General features: G+C 41.6%; 1 protein-coding gene across 1 annotated transcript in view; it reads left to right on the top strand.

Annotated features, from left to right (window-relative positions):
• The window catches only part of kcnh3 (potassium voltage-gated channel, subfamily H (eag-related), member 3), a 95,576-nt gene that overhangs the window by 49,860 nt on the left and 24,726 nt on the right, over positions 1 to 20,990 (top strand). Inside the window, exons 2-7 of the mRNA XM_072715068.1 lie at positions 1,899 to 2,132; positions 10,164 to 10,298; positions 12,534 to 12,673; positions 13,369 to 13,624; positions 14,424 to 14,581; positions 15,034 to 15,241. Of these exons, the coding sequence (XP_072571169.1) occupies positions 1,899 to 2,132; positions 10,164 to 10,298; positions 12,534 to 12,673; positions 13,369 to 13,624; positions 14,424 to 14,581; positions 15,034 to 15,241 (1,131 nt within the window). The remainder of the gene's footprint in view (positions 1 to 1,898; positions 2,133 to 10,163; positions 10,299 to 12,533; positions 12,674 to 13,368; positions 13,625 to 14,423; positions 14,582 to 15,033; positions 15,242 to 20,990) is intronic.

Below are 20,990 nucleotides of genomic sequence, written 5' to 3'. Positions count from 1 at the left end.
TATTGCGAAGAATCACAAATAATCTGCAAGTGTCAGAAATGTGAATGGCTTACCGGAACTCCAGCAAAAGATGATATGTAAATGAGCCCTGATGATACAAAAAAGAAAATACAAAAAAGCTCTTGGAAAAATAGAGGCGTCTGCAGCAGCGCTTCCAGCAATGAAAATTGTAGCGACCAGCGATCAAAGGTTCTGCAAGCTGTTTGATGTGTTTATGATGAATGACTGTATCACTGCTGTCAATATTTTACTTGTTGGTCATATTTCCATTTCACCACATCATTATGAATTTTCCACAAACCACTCTAACGTAATGAGTTACTGGCAAAAATCCAACCTAGCATTAATTACTGCAAATGTTGCTGCTTGTTCAATACATGCTGATTATGTGTTTTGGGTGGGATTATATGTACAAAGTATTGGAGAAGGGAAATTTACTCTCACAGCATACTGTAAAAAATAGACGGCAGAATAACTCCTCCAGAATAACATGAATGCAAGCGGCAAGTGAACTGTTCTTATGATAGTCTGCTGTATGTTCAATGGCTGCTCTGTGAAATTTCATGCAGGGGGCCTGTCACTCCTATCTCTGCAACTTAGTCACTGTCGCTCTCCGTTTTTCTCACACAGATCAGCTGCCTCTGTGTCATCAGCAGCAAAAGCACAGCCGTGTCTCTAAAAACCTCCCCCCTCCCAGAATTCACTTCCCATCCTTTTCCCAGGCAGCTCTTTGTTGTGCTTAAATACATTTTTCAAATGGTCTTACTTGAGATTGGATTTTGATGGTCCACAGTCAAACATGATTTGGAGTTGAAGTGTTAGTACCACTTTAGAATAAGCTTCCCTCTTGCAACATAGAGACGGTAGTAACTCATTAATTTAAAAAACTCATGACTTTTTTTATAATTGTCTATTAATGATTTACGAAGTGTTACAACCTAATTCATAACCTGGTTATAAATATTCATAAACCCTTTATAAGGGTAGTTGTGCCAAAATATTGAATAGAACTCCAGTACCATCAATGTCAAGCTAACTGATAGAGAAACTAGTTTTTGAGTGTATGAACCAAAATCTCTACATCTATTGCCTCAGGGGCAGCTTAATACACTTCTGTATTATATTTCCAGTTCTGGTGCTTGTTTCTGAGCAGGATTTAATCTCTTGTGCGTATTTTTGTTTTTTCGCCTCTGCACTATCGCTGTTATTGTGGCCTGTAGTCCTGATCAAAAACATGGACTCCATCTAAAGGCTTCCTGTTCTTTGCACATTCTGAACACTAATTAATAGGAACGGCCAAGAGAAAGAGTGTCTGGTAAATTTAGACTGTAGTTGGCTACCGAACAAAGTTGTTAGGGTTAAAATGGTGTGAATTAAACAGTTCCTACATTGTAACTCTCTGAATACTATACCCCTTACATACTTAAGTTTGGTGAATCAACTTCCATGGTATGTCTAAAAAAATTCTAGAAGCATGCCATTACTTGTGAATGCTGTGTGAGTGCACCTTGCGATGGGTTGGCGCCCCATCCTGAGTTCTTCCCTGCCTTGCACCAATACCCTCCTGGATAGCCTCAGGACCCCCCCACGGCCCTGAATAAGACAAGCAGTTACAGAAAATGGATGGATGGATGGATGGATGGATGGATGGATGGATGCCACTACCTGTCTGTGGCTTTAGTAATTATCTGTGTGCAGGTTGATCCCATCATCACTCTGTGACCTTGTTCTCTGTTTGAAGTGAAGTTTTGCCATCTAAATTGGAATAATGTTTCTAAATCTGTGATATACTAGATCTTAATAGAATGCAACCACTCAACATCTAATGCGACTGTACCTCTCCTTGTTTCCCTCTCTCTCTCTCTTTCTGTCTTTCCATCTCTCTTTATCTCTCACAGACAGTAACTTTGTCCTGGGGAATGCCCAGGTCCAGTCTCTCTACCCGATTGTGTACTGCTCCGACGGGTTCTGTGACCTAACAGGCTACGCCCGTGCGGAATTGATGCAAAAGAGTTGTGCATGTCACTTCTTGTATGGGCCTGAGACCAGTGACCAGCTGACAGCTCAGATCCAGGGGGCACTGGATGATCGCAGGGAGTTCAAGATGGAGCTAATTTTCTACAAGAAGGGAGGTAAGATCTGATCAATAATGCAATAATGCATAGTATGCAAAGAAGCATGCAAAGGAAGTAGAAAAGGAAAATAGAAAAAGAAGGGATTTAAGACTGGTCTTTTTCAAGACAGTGAAAGAAATGGGAATTGTAAGCGTGTCTTTTGAGAACAGAAAGGAGAGACTGTGCCAGAGAGCAATGGGAGTATATTACAAAAGAGCATAGACAATATGCCTGTCCTGGCCTTTCTCCATTGTCAAGCCATATCAAGTGATAGCAAGGCACATCCTGAAGGTCTGTGTTTCCTTTAAAGTGTTTGCTGTTACAAAATCTGACAAAGCATGATGTTCCTGGCCTCACCGCATACTAGGAACCATCAGTCAGAGAGCACTCTCATCTTGGGTATGCTGGAGTCACACCAAATAATTAAACACCACGTTGCCATACAGTCACAGTGAGTCTTACAGCAGAATGTCTTGCATAATCTGTAAAATATTTGTTAAAAAGGTTCTAGATAAGACAGTATTAAGTAAGGAACTTCAGCCATTCGTCGTTTCAGCAGAAATCATTTAGCTGTAGAGTTCTAAGTGAGCCTTTGGTGTCTATGGTTTACAGATATCAGTATTCTAAACCCTTATAGGTAGATGTACTATACCATTTGTAAATTAAATAATCCAATACATTCTGGTTGACGCAAGAACAGAGAATACTGGATTAGATTGGTTAAAACTTCCATATGTAGCCTGGGTTTGCACATTTCATTGTTTATTATGAATTGGGCACTGCATGTCCAGCCAATAACTAACATCCCAACTCAATTTTCTGAGTGAAGTAGAAAACAAGCAACTGCATCCTGGTTTATTGTAGTATGATGCAATTTGGTTACATTCATGCTCAGCTAAAAAACAAAAAACAGCTTAAGAGCTGAATACTTGCAATAGAAAAAGCTGTGTGCTGTTCGCTTCATGACCATTGAAATGCTGTTTTAGTCAATTGACAAACAAAAATCGATAGGAAATGAAAGTGACATATAAGCAACACAATTTAGTTCTTGCAAATGCACCATAAGAAGTAAGAGAAGGGTAATGTGCACAAGGCATCAGGGATTGTGCTAAAGACACCTCAGAGAGGTATGGAAGTGTGCTTTTGTACTGGCATATGAAAAGAACAATAAACAAGTAGAACAGTTTATTACTATTAAAAATTCCCACCAGACTCCACCCACCTCTGAATTCCTACCCAATACCTCACGACATGAATTCTCCCATTTCGACATCGCCAGCCACATCCCCACCTACCCCTGCTCAAACCACACCCTCAGACACCACATGGGAGGGTGGAGGAGGAAGAAGTATAAATAAACAAATAAAGAATAAATCCATAAACAAATCAATAAGTAAGGTGTTGAAGGTAGGAAACATGCTGTGTAGTTGTGTGCATATTGGACTCAGGAGGTATTAAAAATAGGGCAGTGAGGGGATTGTAGGTCATGACTGTATTTACGACACTTGGGAGTGTGTTGGATTCTTTAGGCCAAAATTCAGAGAGGGCCAGAACACATGCATGAGGTCAGTAGATTTATACTTCAAGTCAAAAGCCTGGTCCCATTTCTCATTAGATATATATCAATCGCATCCTAGGTCTTTTTCCTGTGCACTTTGGAGAATTGAAGTAGACTCATAAATAGTCCCTTTTGACGGCCATGCAGGGACAAGAGAGCATCAGCGTTGGAGTCTGGGGGGCGACTGGGGGACTGAGGAAACTGGCCTTTGTACTAAAGCAAAAGGTGGGTTTTAGGATGATTGAATTTATCTGACAGGTCAGCAAAGGAAGAGAGAACCTCTTCATTATAGAGGTCACTGATAGTAGCAAGGCCATTACTGGACCATAAGGGAAAGGGTGGATAACAGCAAGATCGAGGAAATAAGTAATCATTTTGGACTGAGGCTCGAGCTGAGGATCTGTGCAGGGCAAAATGCTTCCTATATTGGGTCTATATTTTGATGGTGTTGATAACATTCAGGTTGTCGGTAATGTTTTTGGCAGTGAGGGGTAACTGTGTGGAGTGAATACTGTCAGGGGCATGTTAGCATATAACCACAGAGGGGGTGTGCAACACCTGCATTATTAATCCAGAAGACTAGCAAGATGATATTACAGGCAATACCGAAGGCCGTTCCTATTGGCCATTCCTATTTGTTTGGCAACAAAAGGCCTCCCATTCTCTAGTGGAATTGGAGAGCTGCTCTGCATATATGTGCTCGTCTTTTGGCCCAAAAGAAGTGTTCAACTGCTGATTCAAGGGATAAAGAGAAATGTTTTATTAATAGAACTGGAATGTGATGAATGATATATAACATTTGGGTAGAACAACCATTTGGATCAGATTGACTCTCCCCATTAATGAGGTGAGGGGAACACATCTTGTTTCAGTCTAATTTCAGTTAATCTATGTATGAGTGGAAGATCTTTACAAAGATATCCATGAATGACTTAGTGATTAATACTCCTAGGCATCTGCAACTCAGTGTAAGGATAACAAAGACTGCAGGAGATCTTTATAATGGGGAGAAGCTTGATTATTTGAAAACTGAACTTGTGCCCTAAGCATGTTAAAAAACTGATACAGAATTTTAAGGACTGCTGGGAGACTGGTGGTGGGACTGGTGGTGGGACTGGTGATAGGAGGTAGGTGTCTGCGTGAAGGGAGAGATTATCTGTGAAACCTAATCAGGTGATGCCCTTGAATTCTTCTTCACTGCAGAGCCAAATATCTGGGCTGGGAAAACGAGGACAGCCTTGGCGTTTGCCATGGTAGTAGTACTGGGCAGACGCTACTGGGCAGGTGTAAAGTAGGCAAATCCAGTCATTCATTCATTCATTATCCTTTATTTTACCAGTCAAAGCATTAAGAACAGTTTCTTATTTACAATGATAAGCACTTGTAAAACAAAAACGAAAATGGAAAAAAATACATAAAAAACAAAACATAATGAAAATAAATAATAATAACAAATAAAAGTAAAATAAAACCCATAACAGAATGATTCAATATTCATAAGTGTCATTAAAACAATTCATAAGTAAGCCTTTGAAGGCCATGACAGATATAATTTATCCAGTTTTAAAGATTTCTGTAATGAATTCCAGTCATTGGCAGCAGCAGATTGGAATGATAACAGGCCAGAGAAAGCGCTAGGTTTAAGAGGCTTTATTCTAATATAAGAAGAAGACCAAGTATTATATGTTGTCAAGGAGATTGTCTGTAATAACTGAATTAGGTAAGGGGGTGAATAGCCAAGAAGAGTTTTATAGATAAGCATAAACCAATGAATGTTATGACAAGTCTGCAAAGAGGCCCACGTATTTAATGATATACATTAGAGCCGAAGGCAAATTTTTCCAGATCAAAGACCAAATATTTCCATTCTAGCCTGTTTTTCAGCATCTAGAGACACCACACCTTCAGGCAAGTCAGAATTAGGGGGAGAAGAAGATATTATGTAGCCTCCTGGTGCTGTGGAAGGACTGCCTTCCCAACATGAAGCCTCATTGTTCTGAAGCGATTAAAGCAGGCAGAGCCTCTAAAAGACGAAGAGACAGGACTTTGCTGAAATGTAAGAGGAAAATCAGCCTGTAGCTAGAGCGGATGAGGGGAGCCTTTTTTAAGTACTAGTGAGACTGATGCCTCTCAGAGGGGTGGCAGCAGGTGTCCATGAAATGTAGCTTTTTGGATGTGATGTTGGTGACCCATAATATGCCTGCTTAAAAACATCTAGCACAAACCTTTGATACTACGTAGGTATGTCAAAATTACACCTAAAAGCCAGTGTAGGAAATAAAACCAATTGCTGCAAACTGGGGAAAAATGTCCAGCCTCTGCCAACATCCCTGCTGTATACTGTATGTGTTGCTAGAACTCATAGTGTTTTGTGGGCCTCTTTGTTATTGTCGCCATCATGCTTGGTTTATCTGCTTCAGGCTGCACTGTACCTTTGGTGTGGGTCATGGTCAGTTGCAGCTCATACTCAGCTAACGCTCGCCTCGGGCATGGTGGAGAAGGAAGATACAGATGGCGTCCTGATATTAAGATATGAGAGCCATACAGTACATAAACACCAACAGCATTAGTTAAGGATAGCTAAATCAGGATAGCTAAATCAGGCTAGACTGCAATACAAGGCCTTTAGTCTAGGTTTAAAAATTCAGGCTAAAGGGACATTGCTTAAGGAATGTGTAATGACCAACGTGCGGGCGAGCGGGGAAGCAAGCGAGAGAGCCGTAAGTACGGGTATAATGGGGTTTATTCCAGGCAGACAGCACAAGGGGAGCACACACAAACTACGTCAATGACCAACCTGGGGAAACAGACTTGAATGCGGACTAAATACACAAGACAAGCAGAAAATAACAGGCGACAGGTGATCACAATCGGGGTAGCACGCGTAGGTAATGAGGGGGCGTGGCACACACGAGGATCGTACGAGCAGGTCATGACAGAATGATTCCTGCTCTGACACTGTCTTCGTACTAATCTAGACTGCTATAATGTATTGCATGTTCTAATCTGTATCTTTCACTATAAGAAATCTCTTAAATTTGTTCTGGAGGAAACATGGGTTAAGTATTAAAGACCGGACTGAATCAAAAATTTCTATTAAATTCCAAGTTCCAGATTCAGTAGCAATGTTACTGTAATCGACCTTCAGTTTTTAATATATTTCTTTTACATTTTTTTTTTCATTTTATCATTTTTTTCTTTACCAAAGCAGTTTTTCATGGATGCTATGTTGGGAATGTTACCAGGTGTGTTTGACAGGTACATTTTCCCAAGTGGCTGCATATAGTGGAAAAAACAGTCCCCAGTGAGAATATGTAGAGAGACAATGCAGCTCCACGTAGGGTTCAAGTCTATATTATAGGGGTTCATAAGGTTACTGTGAAATACTACCTAATAATTCTATAAAAAAAGAAAGTGTTCCAGCACCAAGCACTCAAATCTGACCTCTATCTGCCTGTCTGAACTGAAATCGAGCTTGCAGAGATCTGAGAGCTGGGCCCTGGTCATTGCTCAGAATAGTCAGAGAGTTGAAGTTTTGCAAATTTTAATGATAATGCTAATAATTCCCATCAGTTATAATGAAGATGTTTTCACTTATTTAAGCTCTTCTGAAAACTATCCGAGTTGTTGACAAAGCTACTTTGGAAGTCACACTAAGACTGGAAGCAATGCTGCTAGGAGACACACAGTTTGGTTACTTTTTAGAGCTTTTTTACACATTATGCTAAAGTAATATCTGGGATTACTGGGATTTAATATTAGTAACGGACAAGCACATTTTTACTGCTGACAAGAGAATCCAGTCAAGCTTGAATGTCAAACAATGCCCTTGGGAGGAATTTCGCTGAAACCACTGGATTTTAACAATTGAATTTTGAATTTTAGCATTCGAAAATCAGAATATCAGGACCAAGTAGAATCACAATGTCAGAATGATTCCTATTAAATTTGATAGAACTAATAATCCCTACAACTGCCATGAACTGTCTAACCCTAGTATCATTCTTGTCAATACTGTATATCAGACTCAGTCCAAAAAAAAAAAATTAATACAATGGTTCTTAGTATGGACGGGACTGAAGTTCACACACCTAAGACGTTTCAAAGAGCATACTAGATTAGTGTAACTGGAGCTGCTGAATTTCTTCTGCATTTGTCTGTTTGAGATGAATGCCACAACTTAAATACACGCTACAGTTTACAAATGCTTTCTTTGGTTTATGCGTCAAACCTTTTAGTCCAAGAATTTTTTAAAAGAATAATAATAATAATAATAATAATAATAATAATTTGACACTTAATAGTCTGGCTTTTTTGGGATAAATGATGAAAAAGATCTTCCACATTGCCAACTAGCTATGTACACGCTGCAGGAAATGCTAGCATATACATTTTCACACACTCTGCAAGTACACAAACACACCTCAAGCAGCCTTCATCATCGACAGCCTGTCCACAATCCCATAAAATTATGGTAGTGTTTGATCATCGCCAGGCAGACGTGGGTTGCACAGTGAGAGGAATTCATCCTGCATGCTTACTCCTTTCTTGTGAGTCACATGCTTGGAGAACATCCACACAAAGAGCTCCATGATGAAATAGCCCAAAAGCACTGTCTTCCATGTTATACATGTGCTTCCCTTCCTGCACAGATTGTAAAACAAGGACATGTTTGTTGTTTGTTTTCTCTATTTTAAGGTGAAGGCAACTTGCAAAATGAATATGCCAGATATATATTACTCAAGACCTGCTGTTATTGTTACTATACTAAGTATAATGATTAAATTTCTTAAAATGTGAATTTCAGCTAATTCTCCATCACTGTTTTTGTGGGTTGTTTCTTTTGATTAAATTAATAGTGTCCACAATTAAGGTTGCATGTCTTGTCCATGTCTAGGATTTTAGTCGTCATTGTGGTTTGAAGAAGATATGACTGGATGAGTAAGTCTTAGACACCCCAATGTTTTTCTTACCTTTGAACCACATACATATACAGCTTCTATAGGATGCAGTCACCCATTTCATTATACTATAACTTCTAATAGTTTTTTACTGGTTTAAATGCCAATGGCCAATATGTCTAAGGGAGGAAGCAGGCATTTGTAGTGTTTCGTATTTGTATTTGTACCGTTTACTAAGTGCTCAGAGAAAGGGCCGATCCAGTACCAATCCTTTACGTGTTCTGTAGTTGAGAAACCAATCCCAAGCCCAGTAAGGTGGAAAGAGTGAGGTTCCTGCGAAGTGGGCAGGTATCAGCAGGTGTGCCTGGTTGTGCTGGATGGAGGTTGAGGTGGTTTGTGTTCTGGCTGTGGTCCTACTTGTGGACCTGCACCCAGGTCTGCTTGGCCCTACACGTCCCCATGTTGCAGTATATAAATACTTGCCATTGCACTGCTAAATAGGGTTTGGAATCTGCTGTAGGCTGAAACAAGGTTTCTTTAAAGATGTGCCATCACATAGCTTAATCCTCTTTGTTCCTGTTTCCTTTATGCACTGTGAGCTAATGCACTTAATTATAAATTTGAAGCCAACTTGGCGAGGGCAGTCAGCAGGGCAGCGGTAATAAACAACATGGATCAGCTTCATTACCCAGACTCCTGCATTGAAGACAGTCATTAAAATAACTACTACACAGCAGCAACAAGTTCTATGAGAAACTTCTAATATTTTACTTGCATGAACAAAAATAACTATAGCATATTCTTCAATCCAGTATATTTATTCTGATGTTTTCTATAACCACAGAGGCTGGCATTTTGCATTTAAAGAATTTGCTGTGAAAATGTTGAAGAAATTCCATATATTTTAGTTCCTCCTTTCTGATATCCATTGACTGTTAAATTTATATTGCATTTGTCAGTGAAAATACCAAGAAAGATTTAGCGCCTAAGGAACAGTCTCTTGTTTTGTCTTGAAATAGCGATGGATGACGTGTGATGATGTGTAGATGGCAGAAGCAATTACATATATTTTAGTTCATCCCAGAGATGTTTTGAAAAGTGAATAATACGGTTATCTTTCCTTTGAATTTATCACCCAATTATGTGACCTCACGCACAAAGATCCACAAGGGTAGACTCGATTCATATTATTGTGTGAATTCTAAAGGCAGTTGTTTGCACCTAAGCTTATTTTGGAGTCATTTAGTGGTAGCTTAATTCATTATTTGGTTTTTAGCAGGGTTATACCAAAAGCTGCATGCTTTGACTTTTCCGAGTGTTGAGAAGATTGTGTACATCAAAGGAAGAAGATGATTAAATACATACAATTTCCAGCCTATGACAATACGTCTAAATGGTAAACCTTTATCTATAAGTACTGCACATATGCACATAAACAGGGTGCACGTAAACCTCACATAAAACCAACCCAAAATACCAACAACAGCAAGGTGCAGCAGCCTTTGAGCAACAAGTTCCAAAAATATATAATCCATATGCAGAGTGAGGTGTACAAGTGTGTAAGCAGTGTCCTCTGTTTGTCATGGGTAGGTGCCGAGTTCTGGTGTTTGCTGGATATCGTGCCCATCAAGAATGAGAAGGGGGAGGTGGTGCTTTTCCTGGTCTCCCACAAGGACATCACGGACAACAAGAGGGACCAGGACTCTGTGCAGGGTCCCGAGATCGGTGAGTAGGGGGGGGGGGGGGGGCAGGAAACCACAGATAAAAGGAAGCGCTATGGCATGGGGGCGGGGGGGTTTTACACCAAAGTTAGATTGGTGTCAGGTAGGGGGTGAGACTGGTTTTGTTGAGGAAACAGGCAGGGAATTTTATGTAAAATACATGAGAAGGGCAAGGAAATGAAGACTGAACTATACTGGTGTTTGTATGGAGGACAGAAGCCTCGAGGGCTACTGACATTGCCTGAAAGATGATATCTAGCCACAGCTGTCTTTAGTGCAGCTTAGGGGTATGATTAGGAAAAGCCATTGGACAACATTTGAAAGCAGGCAGCTGATAACATGGCTACAGGGATGGTTTGATTACTGGTTTTTAGCAGAGGAGTGCCAAAGAAGGATTTTTAAGGATGCCAGGCTAAGGGAAAGGAGTTACAAAGACATAGGTAACACTGTCAAAACTTAGCCCTAGCTGGTTCATTTATTGTCATCAATTTTAGTCGTCAATAACTGGCACCTGCATTAATTACGAACCTCTGTAGTTGTGCTTCCACTTTGCCACGATGAGAAAAGGCACCTTAGAAAAAGACAAATCAGCAGCCAGTAGGTGTATTGTGCTGAGATAATTAGACCTGAAAGACATTCAGAGGAAGTCAGACTAACGTATTGACTCAATCTGAATAGGGGAGAAATCCCATCACAACCTCCCACTTTCAAAAGTGTTGAGTGATGGGAGCCTTGACGCACTACATAAAGCGAAAATTAATTCAGAAGCTGAGGTGTGCTGCTCCTGTAATGGAGAGCAATGTTCATGATTCTCAGTGAGCCCTTTCATCACCCTAGCACATAATTGGCTGCTGTTGTCTCTCTTATTGCTGGGCCATCTTTTACGTAAGTGCCGGCAAATTGTGCTACACGGAGAGGGTTTAATTATTTAGTTATTTTTGTTCGTAGTTTTCTTGTTTCTGTTCATATTTGTTGTACTTCATAGCAGTCACCAATTTTCCAGATGTTTTGCTTGTACACTGCAAATGATGTTTAACGGTGAAAAACCTTTTACAAACTGCATGTCTTTGGGAGACACCCTGTGCGAATTAGGGAGAAGAGGCAAACTCCACACACCGGATTCAAACCCCAACCCTGGACATGAGGCCACAGTGCAACCTACTCAGCCACTGTGTCACCCCAAGCACTGTTGCTGCATATTAGTGTTTTTCAAAACCCCAGGGTTTACATCTGTAGTCTTACTTGGTCAGTGTTTCTCAAAATGGTCCTCGGGGGCCCTGGGACAGGGAGCTGGGAGGGAGCAAAAATGTGGACTGTCTGGCACTGAGCTGGGAGGGAGCAAAAACGTTAACCGTCTGGGGGTCCCCAAGAACCAGATGGAGAAACACTATACTAGATGACATAAAAGTGAAGAACCTAAATGGTTCATAACCTAACCAGCACATTTTTCTTTACAATTTCTGTTGAAAAGGTTTCAGCTTATTCTGACCTTATGAATATCATTTTTACTGAAGAGAGGCATTTTTGGTACAAATTTATTAACGTACTTACATAAACCTTTTTAGAACATATTGTACATTAATAATATCACTTAAAGGTACAAGTGGGGGTTACTGTACAGGGGAAATAATGTTCAGGATAATCAAAGGCTATAAACTGTGTATGATTTTCCTGCAATGGGAATTTAAAGGGTAAACGAGGTTATACTTAATGATTAGCTATTAAACACGGTAATCCTTTCTGAGTAACTGGCTGTTGAAATGGAAAGACAGCTGACATTTTTGTATTGACAGAAGGTCTTACAAATAAATGGAAAATGTATTTATAGTTGCCAGCCAAAATGACTAAAAATGGGCGGAAAACAGCAGAAATCGTCAACAGTGGAATGATATAGAATGCTATTTTGTGGCATATGACAGCATTGTAGAAAATTCTGCACTTCACAAAACAATGATTTAACATGCCACGTTTTTAAAATGTTGTTGAGTGTTCAGTATCTGAATATCAGAATTAGCTTTGGTTTTACAGTCAATTTCAGCAATCTGCCAGCCTCACTGCACACTTCTCATGGAATTAGGGACAGAGTGAAGGGGATAATGACAGAGAGCAAGGCTGAGAGGGAGCTCTTTGCTGTCACAGAAATGAGTAGGTGGGGAGCACATCAAACCCCCACATCCTGCGGCACGGTCATCCCCCCTGCTAACAAACACTTCCTGCTCAGAATCTCTGTCTTCCCCAGATGAAGAGACGGGCCTGGAGGTGCACAGAGTCACACGGCCCCCGGGGTTCAATGCCAACCGGCGCCGTAGCCGGGCAGTGCTTTACCATCTGTCGGGGCACCTGCAGAAGCAGGACAAGAGCAAGCTCAAGCTGAATAATGTGAGCCTCTATTCGAATGGCTTGTGGGAGTTTTACTTACACAAAAGTGTTCTGATGGCAGAATGAAAAATGATTGGTTGAGAGAGAACCAATCAGATTGTAGAGGAGGTGGGATCAAGCAACTACAGGAGGCAGGACCAAGACATTTGATAGGTTGGTCCTGCCTCCTCTAGTTCCTTCGACCCACCTTCTCTACAATCTGGTTGGTTATTGCTCTTAACCAATAATTTTTCTTTCTGCCCTCAGAACATATTTGTGTAAGCAAAACTCCCATGAGGGTCTGAGTGTGGCCTACTATCACGTGCTTGAATGGTACAAGTTAATTGCTGTCACAAAGCAAAACACCATTGAAATCCTAGTCTTTTGATCACTAGCCTGTGAGTAACATACACACTGACTGACAGCAAATTAATTTCAGCCCCTGCTTACTCTGGGATCCTTCATTTATTCCAACTCCCAGATCACAGAACTCCCCATTCAAACTGTTAGGCTCAAGACCTGTCATATCCATTTGCATTGACATCGACCCCCTTTACCCTTACAGTTTTATGACATTTTCTGTACCTGAATAACCTGCTAACGAACGTGATCCATATGTCTGAGAGCCTGCCTATCTGTGTACAGTGTGTGTAAGTGGCTTTTTGTGCTTATATGCTTTGCATAATCTTCCGTCCCTCAATTCTGTCATTCTACAGAATATGTTTGGGGAGAAGCCCCCCATTCCTGAGTACAAGGTGGCAGCTATTCAGAAATCCCGATTCATCCTGTTGCACTATGGCACTTTCAAGGCGGGCTGGGATTGGTTAATTCTACTAGCCACCTTCTACGTGGCTGTCACTGTACCGTACAACGTGTGCTTCACTGCTGTCGGTGGGCGGGACGAGGGAAGCTCCGCCTCCCGAAGTCCCCCAAGCGTCAGTGACATCCTGGTGGAAATTCTCTTCATTTTGGGTAAGACTTCTGCTGCATAAGCTGCCATAACTATTATGCTATAAAATTACAGCCATACCACCGTGATTGCTAGAATCAAGCTGCTGTTTTTACTATCCAATTATCCAGACTTAATGAAGTCACTCAGGTGGTTGATAGATAACATGTTCTCACAAGAAAAATGTCATTCCCAAGCAGTAATGACCTTTGTGAGCCACAGCAATCCTGCTGTACGGTTTGTGGCAGGGATATACGATACTGAGAACAGCAAACAAACATCTTTTTAGCCATGGGCCAAAACAAGCCCCAGTTCTGAGGATCCATGGTTAGAAATTTAATGATCCTACATGCAGAGATATGACTCCCCAGCTCCCTAGCAGACTCTGCATGCAAACAGGAGCTCCATGTGCTTGGAATGATAAGGCGGAGCTCTGCCGTAATAGCAAGCCTGAATGAGATGTCAGTTTCAGTGGTGAACGTTTGGCTGCCAGGATTGACTCCCATCATAGCAGAACATACGCCTGGTACTTATCAGGATATTATGTACTTAAGAACATTACATCTCAAACGTCAAGTGCAGCCCACACACATGCCCTGTACAGCACTCAGACTAAACTCAGCTCGTATTTCTTGCCTGTGCCTCTCTATACTTGATATGTGTTTCTGTTGGTTTTATTTATCACATAATCTCTTATTCCCAGGTGAATTACTCTTGATGACTTAATGATCTAACAGCCATGTTTAATCCTGATTAAACCGTTACATGTCTGGCTATAAGTGGTCGAGACGTACACACTCGCATAGTATCTGTGTGCCGCAGATATCGTGCTGAACTTCCGCACCACCTACGTGAGCACGTCAGGCCAGGTGGTGTATGATGCCCGTTCCATCTGTGTGCACTATGCTACCACCTGGCTGTTCGTCGACCTGATCGCCGCCCTGCCGTTTGACCTGCTGTACGCCTTCAACGTGAGCGTGGTAAGCTGGTCAGCCCCCAGGGGCTCACCTGCAGCATGCTCCTGGATTTAGTAGGTCTTGTTACTGATGATCGCAAGGAAGCAGGCTTATTAAGCGCTGTGATTAACACTAATGTCCATTCAAAGCCTATTACAGCATTACTGCTTATTCTGAGAATCAAAAGAACTACGCTCAGATATGACTAAGTCATTATTTTTTTCTTGGTAGTGTATTAATTAGTTTAAGATATGTAACACATTTCTGTTCAGTGTGATTCTGGGAACATGCTGGAAGAGTCCGATCAGATGGATTTTTCCACCAGACGTCACTGGTGCGCCCATATCCAGTTGTAGCCTGGCGTCTTTCCCAGCTCCCTGTTTGTGGATAGATGAGCGGTTTTGCCACAGATGTACTTGCTGACGTGACAGGGCCTGATGGCGCTTCCCTCCGTGACCTCTGACCTCTCTGTGCAGTACTTTGGCGTGCATCTCCTGAAGACGGTGCGCCTGCTGCGGCTGCTGCGGCTGCTGCAGAAGCTGGAGCGCTACTCCCAGTACAGTGCTGTGGTGCTGACGCTGCTCATGTCCATGTTCGCCCTGCTCGCCCACTGGATGGCCTGCGTCTGGTACTTCATCGGCCGTCGTGAGATAGAGAGCAACATCCCGGGCACGTGGGATATCGGTCAGTGGCTTCACTGCACATGGGGGACATGATGTGCTGCATGAGACCTTAGTAGTCTGTGTACCATCTATGGACATTTATGTGGTGCTTGTGAAGAGCTGATGAATAGCTTATGAACTGAAGTGACTTGTGGGTACGTTGTTAGCATGCTAAATGCAGCAAAAACGTAATATGTATGTGTAAAAATGTGCTGAATGACTCCTACGTGGCGCAGTCTGTGGAAGAGCTCTGCTGTCGAGTTCTGCAGCCCACAACCCAGAGGTTCACTACAGGTCATAATAACACAGCTGAGATTGCTGCAATAATAATATGGTATAAGAAAAGATAAGCTAGGATCAATAAGTCAGCCATGGTGTCACAATCAGCTGCTGCTTGTGTTTCTCCGAGGGACTGGTAAACTGCATGTACAGTGGGGCAAAAAAGTATTTAGTCAGCCACCAATTGTGCAAGTTCTCCCACTTAAAAAGATGAGAGAGGCCTGTAATTTTCATCATAAGTATACCTCAACTATGAGACAAAATGAGAAAAAAAAATCCAGAAAATCACATTGATTTTTAAAGAATTTATTTGCAAATTATGGTGGAAAATAAGTATTTGGTCAATAACAAAAGTTCATCTCAATACTTTGTTATATACCCTTTGTTGGCAATGACAGAGGTCAAATGTTTTCTGTAAGTCTTCACAAGGTTTTCACACACTGTTGCTGGTATTATGGCCCATTCCTCCATGCAGATCTCCTCTAGAGCAGTGATGTTTTGGGGCTATCGCTGGGCAACACGGACTTTCAACTCCCTCCAAAGATTTTCTATGGGGTTGAGATCTGGAGACTGGCTAGGCCACTCCAGGACCTTGAAATGCTTCATACGAAGCCACTCCTTCATTACCCGGGTGGTGTGTTTGGGATCATTGTCATACTGAAAGACCCAGCCACGTTTCATCTTCAATGCCTTTGCTGATGGAAGGAGGTTTTCACTCAAAATCTGACGATACATGGCTCCATTCATTCTTTCCTTTACACGGATCAGTCGTCCTGGTCCCTTTGCAGAAAAACAGCCCCAAAGCATGATGTTTTCACCCCCATGCTTTACAGTAGGTACGGTGTTCTTTGGATGCAACTCAGCATTCTCTCTCCTCCAAACACGACGAGTAGAGTTTTTACCATAAAGTTCTATTTTGGTTTCATCTGACCATATGACATTCTCCCAGTCCTCTTCTGGATCATCCAAATGCTCTCTAGCAAACTTCAGACGGGCCTGGACATGTACTGGCTAAAGCAGGGGGACACGTCTGGCACTGCAGGATTTGAGTCCCTGGCGGCGTAGTGTGTTACCGATGGTAGCCTTTGTTACTTTGGTCCCAGCTCTCTACAGGTCATTCACTAGGTCCCCCTGTGTGGTTCTGGGATTTTTGCCCACCGTTCTTGTGATCATTTTGACCCCACGGGGTGAGATCTTGCGTGGAGCCCCAGATCGAGGGAGATTGTCAGTGGTCTTGTATGTCTTCCATTTTCTAATAATTGCTCCCACAGTTGATTTCTTCACACCAAGCTGCTTACCTATTGCAGATTCAGTCTTCCCAGCCTGGTGCAGGTCTACAATTTTGTTTCTGGTGTCCTTTGACATCTCTTTGGTCTTGGCCATAGTGGAGTTTGGAGTGTGACTGTTTGAGGTTGTGGACAGGTGTCTTTTATACTGATAACGAGTTCAAACAGGTGCCATTAATACAGGTAACGAGTGGAGGACAGAGGATCCTCTTACAGAAGAAGTTACAGGTCTGTGAGAGCCAGAAATCTTGCTTGTTTGTAGGTGACCAAATACTTATTTTCCACCATAATTTGCAAATAAATTCTTTTTTTCCTCCTTTTGTCTCTCATAGTTGAGGTTTACCTATGATGAAAATTACAGGCTTCTGTCATCTTTTTAAGTGGGAGAACTTGCACAACTGGTGACTGACTAAACACTTTTTTGCCCCACTGTATTAGTGAGAACTGGTTCTGTGCATTGAGCTGTGTAGCCAGAACATATATCATTCATCCAGCTCCCAAAATTGCTTGCCCTGGACAGGGATGCAATGAGCCTGGAGTGTGTGTCATAAATCATACACTCCAGGTTACACCTAGGAGGCTCAGATGCATGCACTCCCACGCCACGGGCAACATTTCAATGCACCAGTACAGGGGGCGAATTCTGCTGGTCTGTTTATGGACTGCGGCAGGAAATGGGGTTACCCAGAGGAAACCCGCACAAACTCACAGAAAACAAACTGCACACATACATGGAAAAGGGGGCAGGAATCAAACCTAGAGTTACCTTGAGCTGCGAAGCATTCAGCTAGTGCTATAAGGTCCTTCAAGGCTGCTTCATTTTTCTCCAGCACCCATGAAGAATCTTTAAAAGGTGGTGTCTGCATACAGATTAAGGACTTGTGAGCAATAAAAAGGGTGATGTCTACAGTATGTGAATTTCTTCCGTCGGAGTGGCAAACAGAACCATGTGGCTCTGGGACTAGGCAGGAAACTGTTGTTTATTGTGCTGCAGGGCATGTGTGGACTGAATATAGAAACCACTGAAAAAAAATTAAATGTCTGAATGCTGTTCTTAAGGTTATCAGCCAAAATACACTAATGAATAACTTTCATCAATAACAAGGGTAAAATATAGGCATTTAACAGGGAAACCATGGTCACCTAACTCCTTCTTCTGAAACCCTCCCTGCTGTATTGTTTTTCTGAGAGGTGCAGCCTCTATTTGGTCCAGTATAATCAGACTTCTTGTGTTATATCTGCAGGCAGTGAAATTGTGTGGTGCAGCAGATTGCAAACAAAAGATTTGCAAAAAGTATTACACAAAATGGACCAGTGCCTGACAAATGAGGACAATGGAATAGTATTGTATGAGAAATTCAAGGATCATACAGCAATCTGCTTTCGGACATTTATGCTGGTGCCTCCTTGTCACCATCTTGATGGTACTGTATAATCAGTCAAAAACTGAACAGGATGTGCTGACCTCGACTCACAATTCAAGTTACTGTTTGAAAAATATATTTTTTGTCTCAGCCCCAGAAAAAATATGTTTTGTACCCCTGCTCGGCAGATTCTATCATGGGGGACACCTAGATTCTAGAATGACCCCAAGTTCCTAGAATCACCCTTGCTTACAATTGTAGGTTAAAAGCACTAAGGGTGAGATTTACTGACCGTTTGTGCCAGTGCAAACCCTCTTTTGGTTTTAAAACGGCACTGTCCAGATTTACTAAAGATGCACAGTGAAAAGTTATTGCCAAAAAGGCAACACAATTGGCCGTATTTTGCATTTGTGCATGTGCAATGCAGTATATGCATTTGTAGGTGTTCCCTTACAAAGTGCAAAATCTTGGGGAGGACAGTATTTAAATTAATCAAGCCATGTGATTTACTAAAGTCTGCAGTGGGCAATTTACTGCTAAAAGGCATATCTTATTTTGCGCTGCCCTTGGTGGATTCATTTAAATGATTAAATAAACTGACTGTATCTGTGTTTATTTAATCATTTAATTTGCGCATTTTTAGTAGATCACCCTCAGAAATGGCCGCTCCCATTGGATGCTTTTTTGGATTGTGCTCTCACACTAATATGCCCTGCTTAGTAAATCTGACCCTAAATCAATAAAGATATGTATGACTGAAGTACTGTTTACAAAATGCCTAGAGAATTAAATAAGGTGAAATGTACAGATATGATATTACAAGGTCAAAAAACTGACCTTTATATATAAGATGCCGGCAGTTTTGAATCGGCTATCTATAACTTCATGCGGTTTAGCTAGTGATGGATACAATTTTACCTCCCTCCCCATGTATAACACTCAGAGAGCGAGGAATTGCAGATGATGTGCGGTATTGCCGCCATTCTCTCAATGGCAATAATGCAGGGTGGTAGTAACAGCCAGCTGTCACTGCCAGGCCTTACAGCCGGCCAATAGCGAGGTGCCAGAAGCTGGTATAATTAAACTTTTTCCATCCTACAACAGCTGTAGCCCAAGGTTGAAAGAGGAATGTGGGAAATGTTGCTGCTAATTGAAATGAAGTCTAAGAATGAACCTAAATACCTACATCACCGGGCACTCCTTAACTACCTGTATTTTGAATGAGGATAGACAATTCTGTCAATAAGTCATGACACTATGACAGCAGACTAGTATTCCAGATCTGAGTCTCCTTAGAAACCTTTCTCCGCCAGAATAATATCATGTCGACATAACCATTCACTCTTATATTTTGTCTCATTAAACTAGCGTTTCCTAATTAGTGTGTGTTGGTTTGTGGGTTCAGCTGAGTTCTCTCTTAATTGGGGCAGTTTATTAAACTAAACAAACAAAACCATCATTCTAAAGCCTACATGTTTCAAATTATTTGATTTTGCCTCTTGAAAGGAACCAGGAACATTTTCATTATTTAAATAAATGGTAAATTAAAAATAGATTGAACTACAAAACACATTCTGTTCAGTTTTGTTAAAGTTTAACAAATACTGATTATGGTGTATTAAAAGAAGAGCTGGATACCATGCAGCTAACGTTCTCCATTATGAAATGCATTCACATCTCACTAACTTTTGATTAAGTAAGAGTTGCGGGTACATTATAGGCCGTAACTTTTAAGGCTGGGAAGCTGCATCACGTGTCATAGAGGCTATAGGCCAGAGGTGGGCAATCTTATCCGCTATGGGCCGGTGTGTATGCAGGTTTTCGGGATAACAGCAAAAACCCGCATAGACTTTCTGGATAAGATTGCCCATCCCTGCTATAGATGATATGAATTCTTGACCAGCCTTCCGAACCTCAGTGTGTGGCTGTATTAGCCTGAGAGTGATTCATATGCTTACCCAGCAGTAGCTAGTGTAACAGGTTGTTATTTTAATTTTGTTTATAATTATACAAGATTCTGTTTTCTTTTTTTTTTTGTTTGACCTGATGGGTACAATATCCCTTAAATTTTCCCATGATGCTCTTGTCCTGCATTGCCCCTCCCCTCCCGCTGTCTTTTCCCCTTTATAAGGGTCCCGATCTCATTTCCTCTTCCCTTTGTTGTACCGCACACGCGGGAAGAGGTCAGGATCTAGTGGCAGGGTCCCTCGGGTTAATAAATCAGTTATTGAGTATAACCAGTTGATTTATTATGTAATATAAGTAGGGGGTCTATATATGATATGCATACACGTTATTTTACTTTGTGTAGAGAGAGCGAGAGGGCCTGAGCATGTGAGGTTTATCCCCCCTCTAATTGTTCCCAACAGGTATGTTTTCATTTGTATTAGTTTATTTTATTAATATTATTTTTTTTGTATTAATTCCCATGTATGTGCGCGTTTCTCCAAGCCCTTTGTTGTACCGCACACGCGGGAAGAGAGAGAGCGAGAGGGCCTGAGCACGTGAGGTTTATCCTCCCTCTAACTGTTCCCAACAGAGTTCAATAAACCCCGAGAACGACAGCGGCGTCTGCTTCATCCCTTTCTTCTGCACCCCACACACCTGTCTTCACCCACAACACAATGCAGAGTATAGGCAGAACTCCACCGGTAACACTAGCTGATCTATTCATTGCTATGGCCAGTTTCAGTTTCCCCTTGTAAAGTTGCCCTGGTATTTACACTGGCTTTATTTGCTATTCCATTATGGCGACCTTAAGAATCTTAGATTCGCCCAAGGTTACAGACTAGGGATCATGAACCTGTCTTGTTTGTGGCAAGACTCATCCATGTCCGTGGGA

This window comes from Paramormyrops kingsleyae, chromosome 1 (assembly GCF_048594095.1).
Source record: "Paramormyrops kingsleyae isolate MSU_618 chromosome 1, PKINGS_0.4, whole genome shotgun sequence".
Lineage (NCBI taxonomy): Eukaryota > Metazoa > Chordata > Actinopteri > Osteoglossiformes > Mormyridae > Paramormyrops > Paramormyrops kingsleyae.
This window is presented reverse-complemented; position numbering and strand designations above follow the sequence as displayed.